This window comes from Neltuma alba, unplaced genomic scaffold (assembly GCF_004799145.2).
Source record: "Neltuma alba isolate B1F8T4 unplaced genomic scaffold, ASM479914v2 tig00012565_pilon, whole genome shotgun sequence".
NCBI lineage: Eukaryota > Viridiplantae > Streptophyta > Magnoliopsida > Fabales > Fabaceae > Neltuma > Neltuma alba.
Window position 1 is genome coordinate 57,853 of NW_021637020.1, and position 22,338 is coordinate 80,190.

Sequence of the window (22,338 nt, forward strand, 5' to 3'; positions counted from 1 at the left end):
AAAGTACATGGTGGGTGCTTTTTAAATTTTAAGATCATAAGAGAGTGGATCTTTAAAGAATCATTATGTATATAAATGTTACTCCTCCGGTCCTTAATATAGGACCAAATTATTGAGTTGGTTTTGATCCCAAATATAAGACCCATTTATCATATTTATTAATTTTTTTAAATTATCTCCATGAATACTTCTTCAAACATAATCAAATAGAAGAAGATGATGATAAAGTATTAAGAAAGATAATTATGGTATTTTAGAAAAAAAACATGTCACATTTCTTATAATTAACTAATTTATCTAACTTCTTTAATCTAATCAAATTAGTTAAATGAGTCTTATATTAAAAACTGAAAAAGTAATTTACAAGTCATTCCAAAATATTTTTATAACAAAAAAAAAAAGGAAAAAGGAGGAAACTCATCTCCCACAACCACCTCGGTACACGATCATGTCATTACAAACTCAGAAAGGTGTAATTCCAAGTGTGAACAAGTTGACATGATAAATCTCACTTAACAATAAACTAAACGTCTTACATTCGCATGTAAATGTGAAATCTAGAAAGATAAAAAGGGCAGTTCAATAAACAAAGTTTCAAGGATTTAAATTTTGATATATAAAAGCAGAATTCTGTCACACAAGATCGATAAAGTTCGATTGCATAGTTATACTTTAAGTGCAGGTAAAAGTTCAATTAAAATTGGGAAGCTTCTTGCACAGCTTTACAGCCATAAAGATAAAAATAGATAAAAACAAGATCCCATATCCAATGAGCTTATTTGCCTAGCCAAAATATTCCATTCAGGGATACAAAACAGATTGTGATTGAATATTACTTAAATATTCTTTTATCAAGTATGTTAGAATTTCAGTACAAGTATTGCTTAATATATTATGTTAGAATCTCATGATTCAGCAAACATAGTAAGATGGCACCAGTTTCAATTTGTTTCAGCGATATAATTTTAATTTGACTGGCAGCGGCACACGTCAATCGAAAAATTCAGCACTTCTGAAATTTGTTGATGTTACGATGTAAGCAGTTTTTTTAAAATAATTTTATGGGGAATTCTACTTCTGAAAACTTTAAACATTCTCATTATTAGATGCATCTTTATGTTGTCACTGCATGCATCTAATAATAAAAATCTTCCAAGAAATAGAAGGCTCCATAGAATTACCCTTCACATAGTAGTTCACCAACTTAAAGTGCCAAGGGACATGAGCCAGATCTCGTTATGTAAAGATTTGGTTCTCTGAAACTTCATGATCGTCATGCAGAATCTGCTTCCCAGAAGTCAGCTAGCTAGCTAGCTCAAACCAGATTACAACGCAAACTCCCTGCACTGCTGCAATGCATACAAAAACGCAGAAAAAAGGAACAATGCACGCTCCCTACGCAGGCTTTACCCTGTTCAGGTTCAAAGGGACTATCTCAGCCCGATCTGCTAGCATCCCAGCTCTTCAAAGCCGGAGCTAATGCAGATGAAGGCACCCCTGGTGCATCTTGGATGTTAATAAGATTTCCCAAAAGATGAAGACCAATCTAAAGGTGGAACTAGTTAAAATGATAGGTTTGTTCATGGAAATTATTGGACACCAGACAGACAGAATAAGGATAGAGTTTAAAAGATTGTCTAACAAACTGAACTTTGCATTCTCCGGCAGCTTGAAACTTGAAAATTATTCTTCACCAATCTGATACGCCTAATATGCAACCAGCTCCAAGTTCCATTTCAAATGTTCGATCAGTCACTCCATTCATATGGGCCTGCATGAGAAGTTTCGTAAGACATTTCCATATCTGCTGATGGGAAACCTTTTGTGCCCTTTTATAGACCATAGTTCATAAACCCAATCCTTAACTATCTCTCATTTTATTTATTACATAACAGGCAGACAAATTTTTTATGCGGCAGAGTAAGGCGTCTGTAGATACTTGGAAACAAATGTCATGAAAATTGAAAAGAAGTCCACCTCATTTCTATTGACATAAGACAGTGAAGAAGCTTCTAAAGATAGGTGTAATTTACAATGCATGCAGGAGTAAAACTTACCCCTCCTTGGAATTTATGTAACTTTCTGGCAGGTAAATTTCTCCACCAGCTTCACCGTGTTGTTCCCCACTGACAGTTTTCTTGGCAGCTTGAAATTCAGCACTCATAGCATCCATCCCATGCTTTAAAGCTTCCTCAACATTCCCATAACCATGTTTCTCAGCATACTTACGCACATCCTCTGTTATCTTCATAGAGCAGAATTTAGGTCCGCACATAGAGCAGAAATGGGCTACCTTGGCACCTTCTGATGGCAGTGTTTCATCATGGAAGGACATAGCAGTCATTGGATCTAATGACAAGGCAAACTGGTCCATCCATCGGAATTCAAATCTAGCCTTGCTTAATGCATCATCCCAGGATTGAGCATGTGGATGACCTTTTGCTAAATCAGCAGCGTGAGCAGATATCTTGTAAGCTATAACTCCTGCCTTCACATCATCCCTATTTGGCAACCCAAGATGTTCTTTTGGAGTCACATAACATAGAAGAGCAGTGCCAAGTGCTCCAATATGGGCAGCACCAATTGCAGAGGTGATGTGATCATAACCAGGAGCTATATCAGTTGTTAAAGGACCAAGAGTGTAAAATGGAGCTTCATTACACCATTCCAGTTGTTTCTGCATGTTTTCAGGAATCTTGTGCATTGGTATATGGCCAGGTCCTTCATTCATCACCTGTTAGAAAATAAAATCGCTCATTTTTGCCAAGGAAGTATTGACAGTAATGGTATTCCTTTAGCTGATGTAAGTAGTGGCTATGGTATAATAAAGATAGGGCGAGCCTGGAGCAAGTTTTCTTATAAATAATGCACCATGTTAAAGTTTGACAGGAAGAGCAACTGGTAGTTTTACTAGCCTTGATAGAAGTACGAAATTCAAGAGCAATTGAAATATCCCCCTCACCAGAGTACTGGTCTATCCAAACCCAAGCGTATAAAACAAATAAGAGCTGTTTAGGTTAGTCCCAAGAAATCCAGCAAGATTTAAACCAAACAAAAGATGAAAAGAAAAGCATTCAACAGTTTTATGTGCATATTATGAGTTCAATTCAAACAGAGATTAAAGACTGTGGTATTTATCTTTCCATATCTTTATCACCAAAATACTATCAAGAAACATAAAAGATCTATCACCTGCACGTCCTTCTCCCATGCTCTACGGGTCAGCTCTCCCTGTGTCAAGAGTTCAGCAAACTGAGCAGTGTCATTTGCATCATAGATGGACCCGGGTCGTAGCCCATCACCTATGGACAAGGCCACATCATACTGATTACAAATGTCAAGGATGTCATCCCAGTGTTCATAAGCAAAATTCTCCTTGTGATAAGCTAAGCACCACTTTGCATGAATGGATCCTCCTCGGGAGACTATTCCAGTCATGCGTTTTGCTGTTAATGGGATATACCTTAGAAGCACTCCTGCATGTATGGTGAAGTAATCAACACCCTGTTCAGCTTGTTCAATCAGGGTATCCCTGAAAACTTCCCAGCTGAGATTTTCAGCAACTCCATTTACTTTTTCAAGTGCTTGATAGATTGGTACAGTCCCAACTGGTACAGAAGAGTTCCGTAGGATCCACTCTCGAGTTTCATGAATGTGGCGACCCGTGGAGAGGTCCATGACTGTATCAGCTCCCCACATAGTTGCCCACTGAACCTTGTAGACTTCCTCTTCTATAGAGCTTGCAACAGCTGAATTTCCAATATTTGCATTTACTTTCACCAAAAAGTTCCTTCCAACTATCATGGGCTCTAGTTCCAGGTGCTTCTTGTTGGAAGGGATGATAGCTCGTCCACGAGCAACTTCTGACCTGACAAACTCTGGGTCAAGCTTCTCACGGGAAGCACAAAATAGCATCTCTTCAGTAATGATTCCCTGCTTAGCATAATACATTTGAGTGAATCTTGGCGCACCTATTTTCTCCCGCCTGTCAACCCAGTCCTTGCGCAACTTAGGGAGCCCTGATCATCAAAACCCACCAGAAAAGAAACCACAAGTCTTTCTTGAGTCTTGGTGTGATAGAAAAGCCAAACTATAGTTTTCGAATTAAATTACTAATCCCATCATTCACTTCTGTCTTTTACGAAAATAGTAATGGAAGTTAGAAAGTCTAGATGATAAAAGAAATTAAAAAGAAAATGCTTATTTGACTATCTTTCATTTGCAACACTATATTTCGATGTGATTTTATATGAATGCATGAGCATGCCCAGTGCCACGTCCGAGAAATGAGAGCCTTGGTTAGTTTAGTACATAATAAACACCCAGTGGAGAAAATGAGAAGCCCTAAACTACACTAAAACTACACTAAAACCTCATACTAGACTACCATTTAAAAAGGAAAAGGAAAAAAAGCTCAGGTACAAGATTGCATACAAGCCACTTATAGCATCTTAGTAAATTCATTGATAAATGATTGCCATATGGAAGAGGACTGGAAGAGCCAATTAATTACAAGTTTAAGCTAGTTGCAAGAATTCTTCCGAAACAGTTTGACACACCTCAGAAAGGAAACGAACAGAACAAGTGATAGAATGGAAACAAAAATAATAATTTAGCTGTAGTGCCTCATTAATAAAGATAGCATGAAATGCAAAAAATAAAAAGATCAAGATAATCAGGAAATATTGATAGACAAAGACAAAGAATAAATGCCGGTTGATTCACCCAAAAAACAATCAGTCTTGATTCCTTATGAGCCCAAGTTACCCAACACTAGTCACAAGAAATTGTAATATAGGGAATTTATAGAATTAAGCTTGATCAGCATACCAATCCTTGGGCTTATATTTTGAGGGCCACTAGTATCATAGGCGTCGAAGTGCGGTTCATCCCCGGACAGGTGAACTCGTCTGAAGGGAACTTTGAGCACATGACCGGTTTCTTCATGTATAACTTCCCTAAAACATCATAATATAAAACCCTGAGTCATTTGAAGACATCTTATATGTATTATCTGAATACAACTATGAAAAATTGAAAAGCCATGACAGCTGGAAATAAAACCAAATAATTGTATAAAATAATGAGAGACACATGCAAGGCATACTTGTGTTCTTTTGTGCTTTTTGGAAAGCATTGTTCAAAGGAAGGAAGAGGCAGAAAATCTGGAGAAGCAGGGTCAACAGTGTTCTTCTTTTGTCTGCTTCTGTCTGAATTAGTAGTTGGAGGATCAAATGTCAATGTAGCTCTAGGGCCCAAGGCCATGGAAAATGGGACAAGTTCTTTCTTCCAACTACTGGAAACGCGCCCAGTAACATCAAATCCAGGCAAGAATGCAGTACCGGCAAGCTTTGGTTGAGAAACATGATTGCCATTCTTGCCAACAATTGATGTCGCATTAGCATGAACTGACGCCATATTGATGCTGAACTAGAGAAATTCAAGTTTTAAAAGTCGATCAATTTTCATTTTAAGGACAACAGATATGTACGTTTAATGTCTAAAGATACCAACATAAATCTATAGGAAGAGAAATTACATTTATCATCGTAAGCATTTAGACAAGCCAATGGCCTGTATTAGAATTACAATAGTAGCAACTAAAAACCTCCATAACAAAATTTGGAGAAAAAAGACTTTCTATACATGCAGATGAAAGAAAACATGATGAGAAAAAATTTTTAGAGAATAAAAGCTTTTAACCCAGATGCACTTGTTGCAACTTCCCAGTCTAAATTTAAACCAGACACAAAAACAGGAGGGGGGGAAAAATAAGACAGGTAAAACTGGAGCAAAGTGTTTGTTTTTTCTTTTTTTTTTTGGGGGGGGGGTGTGGGGAGGAGATGAAGCGGTAAAAAGGGGCAAAAGGCTCTACATAAAAATTTCAGAACCTGACAAAGGAAAAACCGGTAAGGATGATCAGAATTCCGATATGCCTGGTGGATAAAGGTAAAATTTACCCGTTGAAGTGAAGGATTGCAGACACAACCAAAAACTCACCTAACTCGTTCCTTCACTTCACTCTCACAAGTCCCAGTCTAAGATATTTATGTGTCAATTTTTATGTTTTAAACATTATTAAAGATAAAATTGTCGGAGAGTTGACAGCTTCAGGACATGCAAAGTTTTGTATTTGAATAATATTAAGGATTAAGACTTTCTGTTATTTTTCTTTTTTCAGGAAACCGGGTGAAGATTGAGACTACACAACCATTCCCACGACTGAACCCTACGGCCAAGCTCTAGCCTGGCAGATAAAGTAAATTTTATTGAGAACCCAACGCTCAACCACGAACGTCATACCACAGGAATCTATTTTACCGTAGGACAAGCAGATCCCTTCTCAAATGTTCTGCATGTGCCACAGATGTAAAATCCGAATTTTTCAACGCTACATCTTCCTAACTTATCTCTATTCACCTTACTGCACGAATGGAGTGAGAATTTTCACCTTCACAGAGCAGAAACAGAAACAGCCCAGGGAAGATGCTACTTAAAAACCAAATCTAAACGAGAATTGCAACGTTATTACGAAAGGATGAGAAAATGTAACTAAAGCCGAGAGAGAGAATGGGAGAGAACCTGAACGGAAACGCTTGGTGTTGTCACAGCGAGTGAGCGAGTGAAAGAAGAAAGGAGTGCCAATGCCCAATAAGTGGCGCGTTAGTTGGCCAGCTTTATAGGGATTAGGAAGCCACAGATAACGCACTCTGGATTCCTTTCCAGTGAGAATAATCTAAATAAAGAAAAAAAATTATTGTCCTAATCTCGGGCAAAAGAGAAGTATTTATATTATATCAACACAATTTGAAAGTACTAATTTCTTAATAAATTTTTTATAAAAACATGTTCTTATTTGCAAATTCAATGTTATAGAACTTCATTAAAGTGTTGTTATATTTAGAATTTAATAATTTTAAATTTTTTAATATCTTTAAGTTTTCAGTAGATTATTAAAATATATTATTTCAAGTTCTTAATATGAGAGTTCGTTTGATTTTTATTTTGGTACTAAATATACGACTTTAATTCTTTTGCATTTCATATTTAATTTTTTTTTTTAAGATAATCCTTAGAATAATAGTAATTCTAATCATTAATAAGAATATTTTAAGAAAAATAATATCTATTTATTATAAATAATTAATTTTTTTAATTTATTTAAATTAATTTATTAGTTTTTATATAAACATCATGTAGTATTTATTTATGGTCGTGGCCACCTCGCGTCATCCTCATCTTTCAAGAAGAAACGACGCTAAAAAGTGTTCAAAAAGGAAACATGACGTGGCTCCGCCCCTGGGTCTCTCGTGATCTTTTGTGAACCTTTCAGATATTTGTACGAGAGTCATCATCCCAATAATATATTATAATTGTTTAATATTTGTGGTTGTAATTAAAAAACTGTTTTAAAAAAAAATACAAGAATAAAGAACAGGGACCAGAATCTGGTCCAAACAAACAAAGAATAGTGACCGGAAAAAAATTTCTTATATTTTTTGTCGTATCTCATTGTAAATAATACTCCATATTAAATGATAAATGGTAAATAATAAAATGATAAATATATGAGTGAATGGATGAATTATAAGAGTAGTAAAATAAACAGTTTTTTTTTATCATAACTCATATAACTATTATATTGTTTTTGAAAAATTTAAACTCAATTTCATATTTAAAAAATTAAAAGAATTATTCGATATTGTTAAACTATAACACGAGAATTATTTGAAAAGATATGAAAATCCATAATTTTCTTGGATAACAATGATAAAGTTTTCCTTTTACACCAGACAAAGAAGTAGACAATCTTTTGAGTGTTCCTGTTCTACTATATTATTGGAATTTGAAAAGTATTTAATTATTTTTAAAAAATATATTATACTACTTTCTGTTGTTAACATAAGAATTATTCTATAGTTTAAATATAAATTAGATTTTATATCAAGTAGAGAAAGGTTATATGTATATATTTCTCTAATCCTAAATATAAGACTCTTTTTGTAACGTAAATTACACTATAAAAGGAGTTTTATATTTAGGACTGAAGGAGTAAGTGGAGTAGGGGGAGTTATATTATACTATTCCTCCGGTTCTTAATATAAGATTCAATTTTTGAGTTGGTTTTGGTCCTAAATATAAGACCCATTTCTCATATTTATCAATTTTCTCTAAATTATCCCTATGAATACTCCCTCAACTATGATCAGGTAGAAGAGGGAAATGGGGTATTAAGAAAGATGATTATGGTGTTTTAGAAAAAATGTGTCACTTTTCTTATAATTAATTAACTTACTTAACTTCTTTAATCTAATCAAATTAGTTAAATAGGTCTTATATTAAGAATCGGAGGAATATAAAACAGTAGCAACCCAAAACTATGCTTACTCAAGTTGAAGTGTTTGCTTTCCATGGTTACAATTATACACGCTGTTTGGTGCATTGTTTTACTTGAAGCATGAAAAATGAGTTAAATTATTTATGTTTTATATGCAAAAAAGAGGCAAATTCGAAGTTTCATCTGTATTACTACGACATTCCGTTCATCTAAATTTCTTTGATACCAAATGCTGCATCAAAATGATTACTAGTCTTTATCAGCTTCTTTCGCAACTATTCCCTTAAAAAAACAAAAGAAAAGAGAGTCAGGTTTGAAGCTGTTTGATGAAAATTTTGAATTTTGTAACATGGTTAAAACATATTAGAATATATTGTTTTTATTTCGATAATTTTATTTTTATTTTAAAAAAATTTGTAAATAAAAATTTCAGCCTACATGGCTTCTAGCAACTTTCAAATGTTGTATGCAACCAAATATTGCTATATTGTTAAAATCACATAGCTTATTATTTAAAATTTACAAAAAGTTATTCAAATTTAATTTTTTTTATTTTGTCAAAGTTTAATGAATTTGTGTTATGTTGAAGGGTTTATATGGACAGGGAGGATTAAAAATAACTTCCCAAATTATTATTTGATTTGACAAAACTAATACTAATTTAGGTTATACTGAGAATGTGGTGCCGTATTAGTTTGTTAATCCAATTTAGAAGTAATTTGTCCCCCAAAAGGTGGAAATTTCTTAAACAGTCAATACTTCTCTTACATGGAGGGGGAAAAAAGGATTGCTCCCTTAGTTACTGTCCTTCCTTTTTTTAGCGTATAATTTGGAATATTCTCAAACTATTTTGAAAATAAGATCATTTATCATCTCAACCATTAATTTGTTAGTTACAGTCCTCCTTGTCTTTTAATCAAAATAGTACTATGACATTAACATGTCTTTTTTCTGCTTTATTTTTTCTTAAAATATTTTTTGTCATTAAACATAAGCATGTTTTCTTATATATTGGCACGGAATATAACAAATAGGAAGTATTATTTATATGTAAATTATGAGCCTTGTTTGCACTCTTGAATCAGAAACACTCTTGCACAACTATTTTATTTTCTTTTAGTGAGTTGATATTTAGAACTTAATAAAAATGCATATTCGGAACTTGTCTTTTAAAAAAAAAAAAACTCAATCGTAAATAATTAACTAACCATACCAACTGCGTTTTAATAAATCACACGCGCGCGCGGACGCGCGCACACACATTATCCAATTTTCGTCGTGATAATTCTACCTAAATTTTTTCCCCCGGTAGTGAAGCGTCCACGTCCATGCGACATCAAGAATATCTTCTATCTTCCAACATATGGAAAGATCAAGTTAAAATCTACCATTTTCTTTTCTTTCTTTCTTTTGATCTTTTCTATTCAAGTTCATGGCTGAGTTCATTTGCCATATAAAATGTATTATATCTATCACAAAGAGTTATTCCTCCCAATCTTAAATAGAAGTTATTCTGTGGAATTACTCATACTCCTTAAAATTATGATTTGATCTTTCAAAATTAACAACAACAAAAAAACTACTTCTAAATCTAAATAAAAGAAATTCTTCTAATATATAAGATAATTATAACTCTAAATAATTTAAATTCGAGAAATCAATTTCATGGCACTGTTCCCTTTCAAGAAAACTCATCCACAAAGGAGAACGGTCCAACCAAAAGCATGCTATGTGCTTTTGCTACGAACACTAGTTCAAAGATATAATGCATTGAGAAAGCAACACAGATATTTTAGTGTCCCTTCAAAAATATCAGAGATCATGGCCATAACGAGTACAAAAATCACAGCAATCACTCACGTCTGGGCAAAAGACTAGCAACAGTCTGATCAAGTCACTTGCCCATATAAGACAGTGATGATGCAGACTCAACAACACATGGGGTCAATTCCCTCTTCCTCACACACAAAACAACAATTCCCTTCACCCTAAGTTCCTTTCTAACAGACAAATCATTCTACACACAGCACTGTATTGAAGGGCCACTCGACCATGTCACTTGTAATCAATATACATAAAAGCTATAACAAGTCACATTACTCACAAGAAACTAACAACGTAAATCACTTCCCAAGCTCCGTGCCATACACAGAAATCCCATCTAGTAGCAGTAAATATATTTTGGAGTAACATATATCAGAGTACTATATATTTCACAAAATCATGATGTATACAACTGTATAAAAATTACAATTGCAGACTGCGGGATATCACATGAATAATAATCAATATACAACAGATTTCACTATCTGCTCTTATGTAAGGAAAGTAGTTAAAGTGACAACAGCTATGGAACCTGTGACGAGGCACTGATGTATGTACTTCTTTCATCTTGACTTCTCGACTTCGGCTGAGAAAATTGCAAGTCAACACGAGACAGGCTGGCTATGTGTTAAAAATGGCGCCAAATTTTACCTCAGTAAGGAATATACAAAGGTTGTGAAGGTAAGCTAATGCTAGCTGGGGGACAAGCTCCCCAGCTTGGCCATGTATGTACGTCAAAGATAATACTCCGGGTTTCACCCCACATTGCTAGCACATAAGAGAACTCTTCAGCTTCTCAGGAACCCACTTGCAAAGGGAGAAGAGACTCTTGCTTGCCCTGGACAAAGAGTGCAAGCTCCGTTGGTGCAACCACCAATCTTAACCACTTCTGCAGCTCTTCACCCTCCACCTTCTCCTTTTCTGAAGAATAAGTTTAAGACAACATGCGTGATAATCCCAAACAGAGTGATTAAAGATCATCAGTGTATAACATAAGCCCAAAAGATAAGCTGTTTTCCATATCATGAGGTCATTTAAAAAAAAAAAAAAAAAAATCCCTTCAGAAGAGCGCTATATATTGAACTACCATCTAAAGATCAAAACCTGAATCTATCATTAATACTCGTCCATTCATTCATTTATCGATTAATGGTGCGATACAGCATATGGGCTACAAAAGCAAAGCAAGCATTTAGTAACATAGCTAAAATGCTTTCCTTGTCATTAATATGTCTGCTCATGATAATCCGGGCCTCTAGGGAGAACTAATGATTGCATTGAACATGCACTTGCTAGTACTAACACATTTGAGAATTCTTAATTGGCTTGTTTAAATATCCTTAGACTGCAAAACAAAGGAGTATCATGGATCAACACCGAGGTATTGACAGCAATTCTAAGATATTGCATGACAAACTGGGATGTGATGAGATAGAATGCAATAGAAACATTTCATAGAGGCTAAGAAGCTATGGCTGCTACAGAAAAGAAAGTACATTTCCCCCACTATCCTTGCTTCTCACAAATTAGAATGAACCTAGAGCTATGTATTTAAAGATTTTAGCCTAAGCCTTCTTCTGAGATAGCAACGTCTTAAAAGAACTTGACGTGCATAATACCCATTCATTTAAATTAAAATATATATTCATCACTTATTTGTCGGCTATCAATCATAAACTGTGCCAAACCAGATATCCGTAAATACTAGAAGATATTACCTTCCAACTGCGCACCAAGACCCTCCAAAACAGTAGGATTAGCTCGCACGATGGTAAGTGCTACATCCAGAGAAGACTGCAGCAACATTTTCACCTCTCTTTGTACCAGATCAACAAGTTGCCCCTGTTAGTGTTCAGACTGAAATCAGCATATGGAAGAAATTGAACAAGAGAAAGAAAGAACTAAATAAACTGCAGGACCTGATCCCTTCCCCAAGGAACTGCTCCTCCAGACTCATCTATTCCTCCATTAGAAAGTGTGGCTATTGAAACAGGGCCGATGGTCTGATTAAGACCATACTCAGCTACTGCCTTGTATGCCATGTCAGTTGCTCGCCTAATGTCATCAAGTGCACCTGTTGACACTCTACCTGAGTAAACAACTTCTTCTGCAGCACGTCCTCCAAGAAGGGTAACGAGGCGACCACGCAACTCATCAATGAATAGCAAATATCTATCCTCATTGGTTGGAGGAATATAAGTAAATCCCAAAGCCCCTCCTGACCTTGGCAAGATGCTTAATTTCTGATAACAAAAAAGAAATGAAGTAAGGCACTGAGAAATCTATAATAAGCAATAATTAATGAAAAGATAAGCAGCATGGCAACTAGCAACTTCAAATACAGAATTTACCCATTGCATGCGCGCACACTAGCAGCAATAACACAAAAAATATGCATAGCCTTGCAGAAAAAAATCATACATAGTATTCCAAGTACCCAAACTCATCTACATACAAGAGAGAGCACAATCCCTGATTGCCAGTCATCCAAACTCAGTCGCTATTTTTCAAAAGAAAGACTAAGGGCCAAAGCATTTAGTGACAGCGAAAACCTCCAATCCTGTTGAAGTCTTGGTTTATAATTACACAATGTTGAGAATATCAATTTATACATCATTCATCAAACCTAGGTCTTATTCATGAACTGATTAGAAAATTCAAAGGAATAAGAATAAAAAGCTTTTCAAAGGTTGAATAGTATAAATCTCACATTTAGCCTACACGGGCCAAAAATTGTTAGTTACCAAAGTAACTATGAGTACAGGCACAGTTCTTAAATTTCGAGCTGAATGCCAAAGGGTTGAACACAAAAAGCACAACAATGCAAGCACAGCATCAATACATGAGAGTGTGACCAAATATTTTAGTCATAAACCTAATATCTTCCATAGTTTACCTCAACACGTGGCTGTCCAGGAAGAAGATTTGCAACTGCAGTACCTACAACAGCATGACCAGCTTCATGTCGTGCAACCACAGCCTTCTCGCTGCCCTGCAATTTGGCAGTCTTCTTCTCTATACCCTGAAAAAAGCAGCTTGGTTCATTTTCTTGACCAACTCTTTAAACTAGAGTCGCATTAATGAAACTGAGATTTTCTACATAGCATGTTACACATAGCTCATCCATTATAAAGAAAGAAAAATTGACCCAAAATTATTGAGAATGCGACAACTAAATACATGAAGAAATAGTTAAGACTAGTGATTGGAATACTAGTTATTATAAAAATCAGTAAAATATAGCTTCTTGCCACACATCCCACGTCAAATCAACTATTCAGTTGTGGAAATAAATTTCCAACTGAGTCAACTATTGGCCATCTGAAACTCCAGATGTTATTAACTTCTAATTAACAGAACTAGGACAAAGATGATATTGCCATGACATGACCGATGATAATTAATTTCAAAGTGAGTTTCACAGACACAGGCAAAAGACAGGTAACAGGACACCCCCCCGGGCCCCCAAAAAAAAAAAGAGAAAAAAGAAATGAGCACGCACAATCTTTCCCACGTAACGTTTTGCAAATAAGGACCCATATAAGTGCTGGACACTTTGTTAGAATGACTTCGTACTCTGAGAACAGCACCATTGTATTCTATCAACAACCAATTCTTTGGATGAAATCTCCACATAACCATAAAGCATAATATATTGGAAGCTACAATGTAGTTTCCATTGACAATCAAGCTCACAGCTAAATCATTATCCATGCATCTTAAGCTTGCAACTTTCTGAATAGTTCTGGTAATTATATATTGCTCTTTCCCACTCAATCATCCCCACACTGATTCACATGTGTCTTAGAAAAGCAAGCTCACTGAAGAGACTGTCTCTTTTCTTCTTCTTCTCCTGCTTGTGTTTTTTTTTTTTTTTGGGGGGGGGGGTGAAAAGACACTGTGTCATTTTAACCTCAGGTATTATCATCCAAACCCAGAACGAATTAGCTCATAGATGCCACGACATTTATGTTGACCTCAGATGCATGGCCTCAATGACATTTTCTTTTCAACAGAATCAAAACGGTCAAACTTAAGACCCATTTTGATGATAGAGTGGAATGAAATCAGATAGATGATTTCTTAAATGAGAAATGTCTCTTATTACTCTGGATAGAAAAGTAATGCAAAGATATTGGCTAGAATAACAAACATGACTTACAGCTATTGATCTCTCCACGGCTTGAATAAAATCAATTTTCTCCACAACAATTTTGTTTTGTCTTCCAGCCAATAAGGCAGCTTCATTTACAAGGTTTGCAAGATCTGCCCTGTAATGATGCGTGAAATAATTCAGATGAAAATTTCAACTTTAGCATATTCAAAGTAAAAGGGAGTCACAAGGAAACCAATGCATTTACCCAGTGAAACCAGTGGTCATAGCAGCAATGTCACTGAGGTCAACATCTTTGGCTAAAGGAAGTTCTTTCTTGGCAACATGAACTTTTAGGATGGATTCTCTTCCACTCCTATCAGGAGTTTCCACCTATAGAAAAGGGGATATAAATGAGGCAGTTGTTCTAAAAATATGGAGAGCCACGAACTAATTCAATACTGAAAACCAAATGGGATATTGAAACTAGAACACAAACCATAACTACACGATCAAATCTCCCTGGTCGACGAAGTGCAGGGTCTAAAACATCGGCACGATTAGTTGCACCAAGAACAATAACGGCAGAGTTGCTGTCAAACCCATCCATCTCCTGTAAAGTGATTTTAGCCATTATCCTTAAAGAGACGGATTAGTTAATAATCAGAAAATAAGAAATGATCTCAAAGGGATTCTAACAGTGAGCAACTGATTTAAGGTTTGCTCTCGCTCATCATTGCTGACAATACGAAATTTCCCATCACGACTTTTGGCCACAGCATCTATCTGTATGCCAAAATAGATTCTGATTAATCAAATACTGATAAGTAGTTGTTGAACCCAATCATCCCAATGAACAAGGTAATGCGCATTCTTACCTCATCAATAAATATTATGGATGGAGCTTCCTTCTTTGCCCGTGCAAAGAGGTCTCTCACACGGGAGGCACCCATGCCAACATATAACTCCACAAACTCACTAGCAGAACAGCTTATGAATGGCACATCAGCTTCCCCAGCAACAGCCTTAGCTAGTAGAGTCTTGCCTGTTCCAGGAAGACCCACCAGGAGAACACCCCGAGGAGGACGAGCACCAAGTCGAATATATTTGTCTGGGTTTCGAAGAAATTCCTGGCATGGGCACAAGGGACAAGAAAATTCTGTCATGGAAAGAACTAAGAATGAAAGAAGATCATGCTGTAAAACTTTTAGCGTCTAAAACACCCTACAGATGGGAAGTGCAGAATATGAGCTTAAGAGAGTCCAGCCTACCACAATCTCTTCTAACTCTTCCTTAGCCTCATCAACACCAGCAACATCAGCAAAAGTGATAGCCTCGCCTTGATCAGATGACTTTGCACCAGTAGAGGTACCTGGTTTCCGGTTCCTAATCTGACCAGCAGTATGCTGTACAGAGCATATATACACTCAGAAAAATGTTGCATTTTATTTCACCAAAAAAAAAAAATGTTGCATTTTAACCATCTAGAAAGTGGGAGAAAGCCTTAAAAAGACATGGCAAGCAATCTACCACCTGAGAAAAGCTCACAGGGAATCGATGCAGAAGCCCAGCAAGCACAGCAACATAGAACAAGGCTATCTGTGCATATGATACGATAATGTAGTGAGTATGACACACTATATGTAGAATGAAATGAAAAAAAGTTGATAGAATGAAAAGGTGACATGGCAAATGTATAAAAACAGGTTTCTTATTCATTCTGTAGTCATGATACTATACAATCACAGTAAAAAGGAACTAGATATCAATCTACACTGTGGAATAGTTAGCAGTAGTGAAAAAGAAGTTGGGTTTTATACAGACAGATTTACCTCATAAAATCAAGATTAAAAAAGAAGCTTCCATTAAACAGCATTAAAACCATCTGGTTCTTTTTTGTTCCCTTGGTTTTTGATTCCTCATGGTACAAAAAATAGAGCATTTAATTCTAAACTCTTTATAAATTATCCCTGCATCAAAGTCCTCATAATCAATGTAAATTCAAATACATTAGTTACACACATGTACAAATTACTTCCCGAGTTAAGACCATTAGCAATTAACATTTCTGATTATTCTAACACCATATCCGCACCATCTTAACGCCTGTGGCTAACTCTACAAAAGCATAAAATGTTTCTCGAGTCTCAAATGCAACTTCCTTACCAAAGCTGAGTTAAAGAATCCACCAGAACGTTTATCCGGTGACCCGAACTCTACCTCATTTTCCAACATCTTTTCGTACGGAGTTTTTATATCACTTGGCCTTGTTGTTGTGTAAACTATCCTTTTCGTTGGAGCGACACTCTTAATCAACGATTCTGACTCTTGCAACTTACTTGCTCCCGCAACTTCACTATCCTGAACATCAGACTTCAATTTAAACATGATATGGACACCATCAACCTCCACCTTCTGCACTTGATTACTGTTAATTTTACTCAAGAAATCGCTGTATGGCACACTAACAAACGTAGTGGGAGTCCTCGGCTCCGACCCAGGTAATGGAACCCCGGGGCGAAGCAACCGCATAACGAAAATCACAATTCCCAACTGCAAGAGCAAAACTCCAATTTCCTGAGCCTGAACTATGGGTTGCCATCTCCACTTCCCTCCCTTAGAACTCCACCACCACCCACCTTTCCCATGTTTCTCCCTCCTCCGGTTCGAACCGGAAGTCGGCGAATTCTTGACCCCTTGACCCTCGCTGGCTTTCGCAGCTTCACTCTGCTCACTGGAACCCGAACCCGCCGCGGTCGAATCGCTTTCTTGACCGCTAGCTCTAACGCTACAACAACCCTTTCTGAGTCCGTAGTTCCTCACAAAACCTCCCCACAAATTGAACCTCTCTGAATTCCTCGACAAATTAACTTGCTTGTAAGCTCTAAAGGGCGGAACCGCCCCGGAATTCGCAACGTAATGACTCGAATTCTTGCAAAAAAACGTCGATTTCTGTGGGGAAAAGCCCCATCCTTGCCAGTGATAGAAATTCGAATTCGAATTTAGATAGAATTTGCTGTAAGTTAACGGCGAAAGATACTCCAACGCTGACATTCCGAAATACCCCAGAAATAAGAAAAAAAATCAAAACCTGAGGGTGTTCGTATCCTTGTACAGATGCATACAGACGAGCTTCAGGGATATAATTTCAGAGAACCGATGATGCTAAAATCGGAAGAAGAAGAGACCCGGAGAGCGGAAGACAGGGTGATCCGACAAGTGAAGGTAGCCGTTTGATTAGAGAGAAGTGAAAGATCTGAACCGTTCACATTCGATTATGAGAATACAGTCTTTGGGCCGGGGGGATTTTTTATTTCGGTATGGGGGGTGGAAATAGGATTCGGTGTGCCGCTTCCCACTGAAAGGGAAAATCCAAGTCATTCCAGAAATCACACGTGTCGAGTAGTGAGAGGAAAGGGAGAGATCTCCTAATGATTTGCCGCAATTTCGCGCGCAAACTAGAATCACACGTTTAGCAGAGCGTGAGGACCACCCGCTGCGTTCTGAAGCGAAGCCAATCAATCAGCCACAGCCCAAGGGCTTGTTCCCGGTCCTCAATCCTTCAATTCAGTTCGACCCAAAAAACATTCAAATCTATCTCAGTTAGTCAATTGTGTACCAACCAAAAAAAAAATTACTACGTCCGATCTTCAATATAAGATCCTGTTTGACTTTTATGTTAGTCATAAATATAAAACCCTAATATATTTTGTCTCTCATATTTATCTAATTTTTTTAAGATAGTCCTTCTAGTAATTATAGTTTTAGCAATATACTTGAATAATGATATTTTAGGAAAAATAACATCTATTTATTACAAATAACTAACTTAACTTTTTTTCTTCATTTCCTCAAATCAGTCAACTGGCTTTTATAATTAGAACCGAAGGTAGTATAAGACTTTGTTTGACTTTTATTTTGGTCCTAAATATAAAACCACAATCCACTTTGTCTATTATATTTATATTTTTTTCCAAGTTAGTCCTTTTAATCAATACACTTGATTAGTAAGGATATTTTTAGAAAGACAACATCTATTTATTACAATAACTAATTTAACTTTTTTTTTAATTTTTCAAATTAGTCAATCAACTTTTATAATTAGAACCGGAGGACGGAGGTAATAATTTTTACTTATGGACGCAACATTTTCATACAGACTCGCTTGTTCACAATGTCCATGGTCTTAACACATGAGACTTCGCAAAATAATATCTTAGGGCCCCATAAACGAAATGGTCACAAAATGACCTATGTAATATCTATGGGTAATTTACATAATATCTATGTACTCCTCCGGTCCTTATTATAAGACCCAATTTGACTTTTTATTTAGTCCTAATTATAAGACCCAATCCATTTTGTCTTTTATATTTATGCATTTTTTTTCCAAGATAATCCTTCTAATAATGATAGTTTTAGCCAATATACTTAATTAGCAAGGATATTTTAGGAATGACAACACTTATTTATTATAAATAACCAACTTAACTTACTTCCTTAATCTCCTCAAATAAGTCAATTGGGTCTTATAATTAGGACCGGAGGAGTAGTATCACAGTGATTTTGCATGTCGAAGTATGTGCATCGGTGCATGTCAAAAACTAAAATTTCCCGTTATTCCATAAGGGGTATATTGCATATATTGCCTCATATATTCCTTTATTTTCATTTATGCCCCGGTTAAAGTAGATTTGGGCTTGTCCATTTAGCGGTAGGATTTTTCCAACAATATATGCACACACAAACACAAATTTTCTCTGAGTATTTTAATCTCAAAAGAAAAGGGATTAGTGATGACACACTTCTTGCTTAACATTAGGCATATAATTTTCATTCTTCATGTCAAATTTCAAGTAGGATCGACACATTCTTATGAAGCAATTTTTTTTTTTTGTGGTGTGGATATTTTTTATTGCAGGTGCTCATCATTTTTTTCATCAAATCATATATAACCTTTTATACAATAAGCTTCGTTTTTTATCATATCATTATTATGTTATTAATTTGACTTCACTTGACAAATATTCAACCTGTGGTCGAAGAGGAGAATAATTTTAAGAAATTTTTACGGATGGTCAAGAAACGGCTATGCTGCACCGAATTTTTTTGGCCCCCAAAAAAGTAGCTGCCAATGTCATGTCATAATTGGGCCCAACTTTGATTGGTCCACGATAGGATTCATACATAGGCCCGGCCTATGGATTTCTCAGTGGAAATCACTATCAGGCTCAAATCTGAGATGGTTAACTACATTTATCCCGATCTTCTGTTAGACATATATGTTCAAGCTTGGCTTTGGGGAATTTGTCAACAACCGAACCCGCGCCAAGCCTTCATAACACTGTTCAACTGAAGCGCGCTTATTGGTTAAAGCACAGCTAATGACTAGTCTTTGACTTTCATATCCATCTTACTTTTATTTTAATTCTAAATATAAGATTTTAACTTATTTTATCTTTTATATTTATCTATTTTTTCTAGATAGTCCTTCTAATAATGATAATTCTAACTAATACACTTAATTAGCAAAAATATTTTAAGAAAGACAATATATTTTGTTATAAATAATTAACTTAACTTATTTTCTTAATGTACTTAAATTAGTTAACTAGCTCTTATATTTAGGACCACAGATAGTTTTTTTTTATCCTGCAGTTATTATTTAGAATTTCAATAATAATTTTGAGCTTAGTTAGTGTTTTTAGACATTATCTGAATTATTGATTGATTTTGATATTAAAAATACATATTAGCAAGTTATAGGGCAAATTGCAAGTATTTTAATTTTGCAATTATATTACTCATCCTACGGCTATAAAACTTTGCTTCACTTCACCCAAAAAAAAATTGCTTCACTTAGATTTAATCTGTACAGTGGGCAAAACGTCCTTTTGACGAATATATTTGTCCCAACAAAATAATACAGTTAGCTAAAGGAGGCTATCATTATTTTTTTTTCCGCTAAATCATAGATATCTTCCTATTGGAAGTAATCCTATTCAAGATACTGATGAGTACTAAATGCGAGTACCTCTCCCAGTAACGATTTGAATTGTCATGTTGTGAGGAACTAACTTTGCTAGATCTAATCCTTATCGGTGAGACTACCATTATTTTCCTTTGTTTAGGTTTCTTAATGAATCCTGGGCGTGAGGGACAATTGGAAGAATAAAATACAATTAAGAAGAACTATAATAATTTCTTTCTTCTTCTTTTTCCGGTTGAGCAATCAATTATTAAATGTTTAAGCTTTATTTACTTCATAATTTCTCAACACGTGTTTTATGGTAGGATAATGCTTTTACAACTATTATGCCAAGTTTTCCGATCACACTTTGTTATGTGTTCTATTTTTTTCCAGTTCTAAATATAAAAACTGTTTTGTAATGTAATTTAGATTATAAAATCAGCCTCACATTCCAATCATCTAGATAATAGGGTTCTTTCTGCACTTAGAATCTAACCACAAAAACCCCGGCCCCTAAGTTAATCTTTCTTAAGAGAATTATGACCTGGGTTACTGCTATGCTGCTTTTGTAGCTGGACCTAGAAGTGACTACTAATGGCGCTTCCTAGATGAAATGAAAAGCAGGATTTACGCAGAGAAGAGGTTCCCATGTTATCCGGAAAGATATGTTGCTATGATATAGGAAAGTGAAAAATGGGATTGACTTGTTAGGTCATAGTTTAGTGAAACACGGCACAATGGATTGATGGGGACTGTGGAACACGAGGAACAAATGAGCGCAGAGGCCATTAAGCGTTCACAATAACTTAAGCATGCATATTATGTCAGTGAAGACTTGGTGTGAAGCCTTGGAGCTTACGTTACGTTAGAAGAGCAAAAGGCCCGGGGCTAGGGTGAGCTGAGGGGGGACAGCGTCTTCGCTGTAGAACTGAACCGCTCTTATTGGCCCCAACAACACTACAAAAACTAGACCTTTCTTGAACTATATTCCACATAACGTCGGAATTTTCATGCAGCAAACAATTTATCAGGCCGACCCACTTCACTCTCATGGACGACCTCCGATTGACGGCACGACAAATAATTTGCCTAAGACTACTATATATCGTAAATTTTAATAATAACTTCCCTAAAAACTTAAGCAACTTTGGTAAAAATTCAGTAAAATTTTTCTTAAATTTAAGTAATGATCTATTTCTTGACAAGATTGATGACTAGGAGTTGAAGTTCTCTGTTCATATGTTTTTCGTGTCATGCACGGTTTTTATTATCAGCTCACCTACGAGCCATAGCTTCTCTCATGGTAATTCCCCCGTATTTCCCTTTCCATCCATGCATCTTCCCATTCATCCGTTTCGTTTAGAGATTGTGATTACTCAATCTTCTTCTTCTTCTTCATCATCAAGGTTTCAACTGCTCTTCAATGGCCAAGTCTTGTGGGCATCATGGGAAAATCATATTTAAGATACCTATACTTTCTTCTAATTTTTAATTTGACACTTATGTGTTTATTTTCTCTCAATTAAATCATTTAATTTTACTTTTTTTTAGCAATATTAGCTCTTATAATTTTTTTCTATTAGTATTTTTAGTCTCCGTACAAGAGCTAACAATATTAAAAAAGTGAAATTAAAGATTTAATTAAAAGAAAAAAATATATAAGTACCAAATTAAAAATAAAAAAAAATACAAGTACTTTCAAAATGGTTTTTCCTTAAATCATATATAAGCTTGTATACGATAAGCTTCGTTTTTTGTAACATCATTAGTATGTTATTAATTTGACTTCACTTGACAAATATTCAACCTGCGGTCGAAGAGGAGAGGAATTTTAAGAAATTTTTACGGATGGTCAAGAAACGTCTATGTTGGACGGATCCCCCCCCCCCCCCAAACAAAAGAGAGAGCTACTAATGTCATGCCGTAATTGGGCCCAACTTTGATTGGTCCACGGCATTATTCCTACGTGGGGCCGGCCTATGGATTTCTCAGTGGAAATCATGATCAGGCCCAAACCTGAGATGGTTAGTCCCCAATCATCGGATGGACAGATGTTGAAGCATGGCTTTGGGGAATTTGTCAAAAACACAAAAAAGTCATTTTATACCTGTT

General features: G+C 35.7%; 1 protein-coding gene across 5 annotated transcripts; it reads right to left on the bottom strand.

Annotated features, from left to right (window-relative positions):
• Nucleotides 1-633: 633 nt before the first annotated feature.
• On the bottom strand, nt 634-17,471 carry LOC114728713 (phosphomethylpyrimidine synthase, chloroplastic). 5 transcript variants are annotated; one of them, XM_028915651.1, is made up of 13 exons: nt 16,422-17,465; nt 15,789-15,854; nt 15,527-15,661; nt 15,134-15,385; nt 14,955-15,041; nt 14,755-14,868; nt 14,524-14,648; nt 14,325-14,433; nt 5,108-5,430; nt 4,831-4,958; nt 3,193-4,019; nt 2,058-2,734; nt 820-1,771 (listed from the first exon to the last, which is right to left on the bottom strand). In XM_028915651.1, the coding sequence occupies exons 1-13, from the start codon at nt 17,307-17,309 to the stop codon at nt 1,762-1,764; spliced, it is 3,741 nt and encodes a 1,246-aa protein (XP_028771484.1). In that variant the 5' UTR covers nt 17,310-17,465; the 3' UTR covers nt 820-1,761. The 5 variants fall into 5 exon arrangements, 4 of the variants coding, with proteins under 4 accessions (XP_028771484.1, XP_028771482.1, XP_028771483.1 ...); XM_028915648.1 differs by lacking the exons at nt 820-1,771; nt 2,058-2,734; nt 3,193-4,019; nt 4,831-4,958; nt 5,108-5,430 and adding exons at nt 10,462-11,083; nt 11,881-12,004; nt 12,082-12,405; nt 13,059-13,184 and having other exon boundaries at nt 16,422-17,471; XR_003738686.1 differs by lacking the exons at nt 14,325-14,433; nt 14,524-14,648; nt 14,755-14,868; ... (3 more) ...; nt 15,789-15,854; nt 16,422-17,465 and adding an exon at nt 6,583-6,648 and having other exon boundaries at nt 634-1,497; nt 1,652-1,771.
• Nucleotides 17,472-22,338: the final 4,867 nt, after the last annotated feature.

Bases quoted from the DNA above. Each gene is read 5' to 3' on its own strand.
- LOC114728713 (XM_028915651.1), bottom strand. From the start codon at position 17,309: ATGTCAGCGTTGGAGTATCTTTCGCCGTTAACTTACAGCAAATTCTAT. The intron at 14,869-14,954 runs GTTAGAATCCCT...ATCACTTTACAG, and splicing joins CCTTAAATCAGTTGCTCACT to GAGATGGATGGGTTTGACAG. The intron at 5,431-14,324 runs GTAAGTCATGTT...GAATTTCTCTAG, and splicing joins CCGTGGAGAGATCAATAGCT to TTCAGCATCAATATGGCGTC.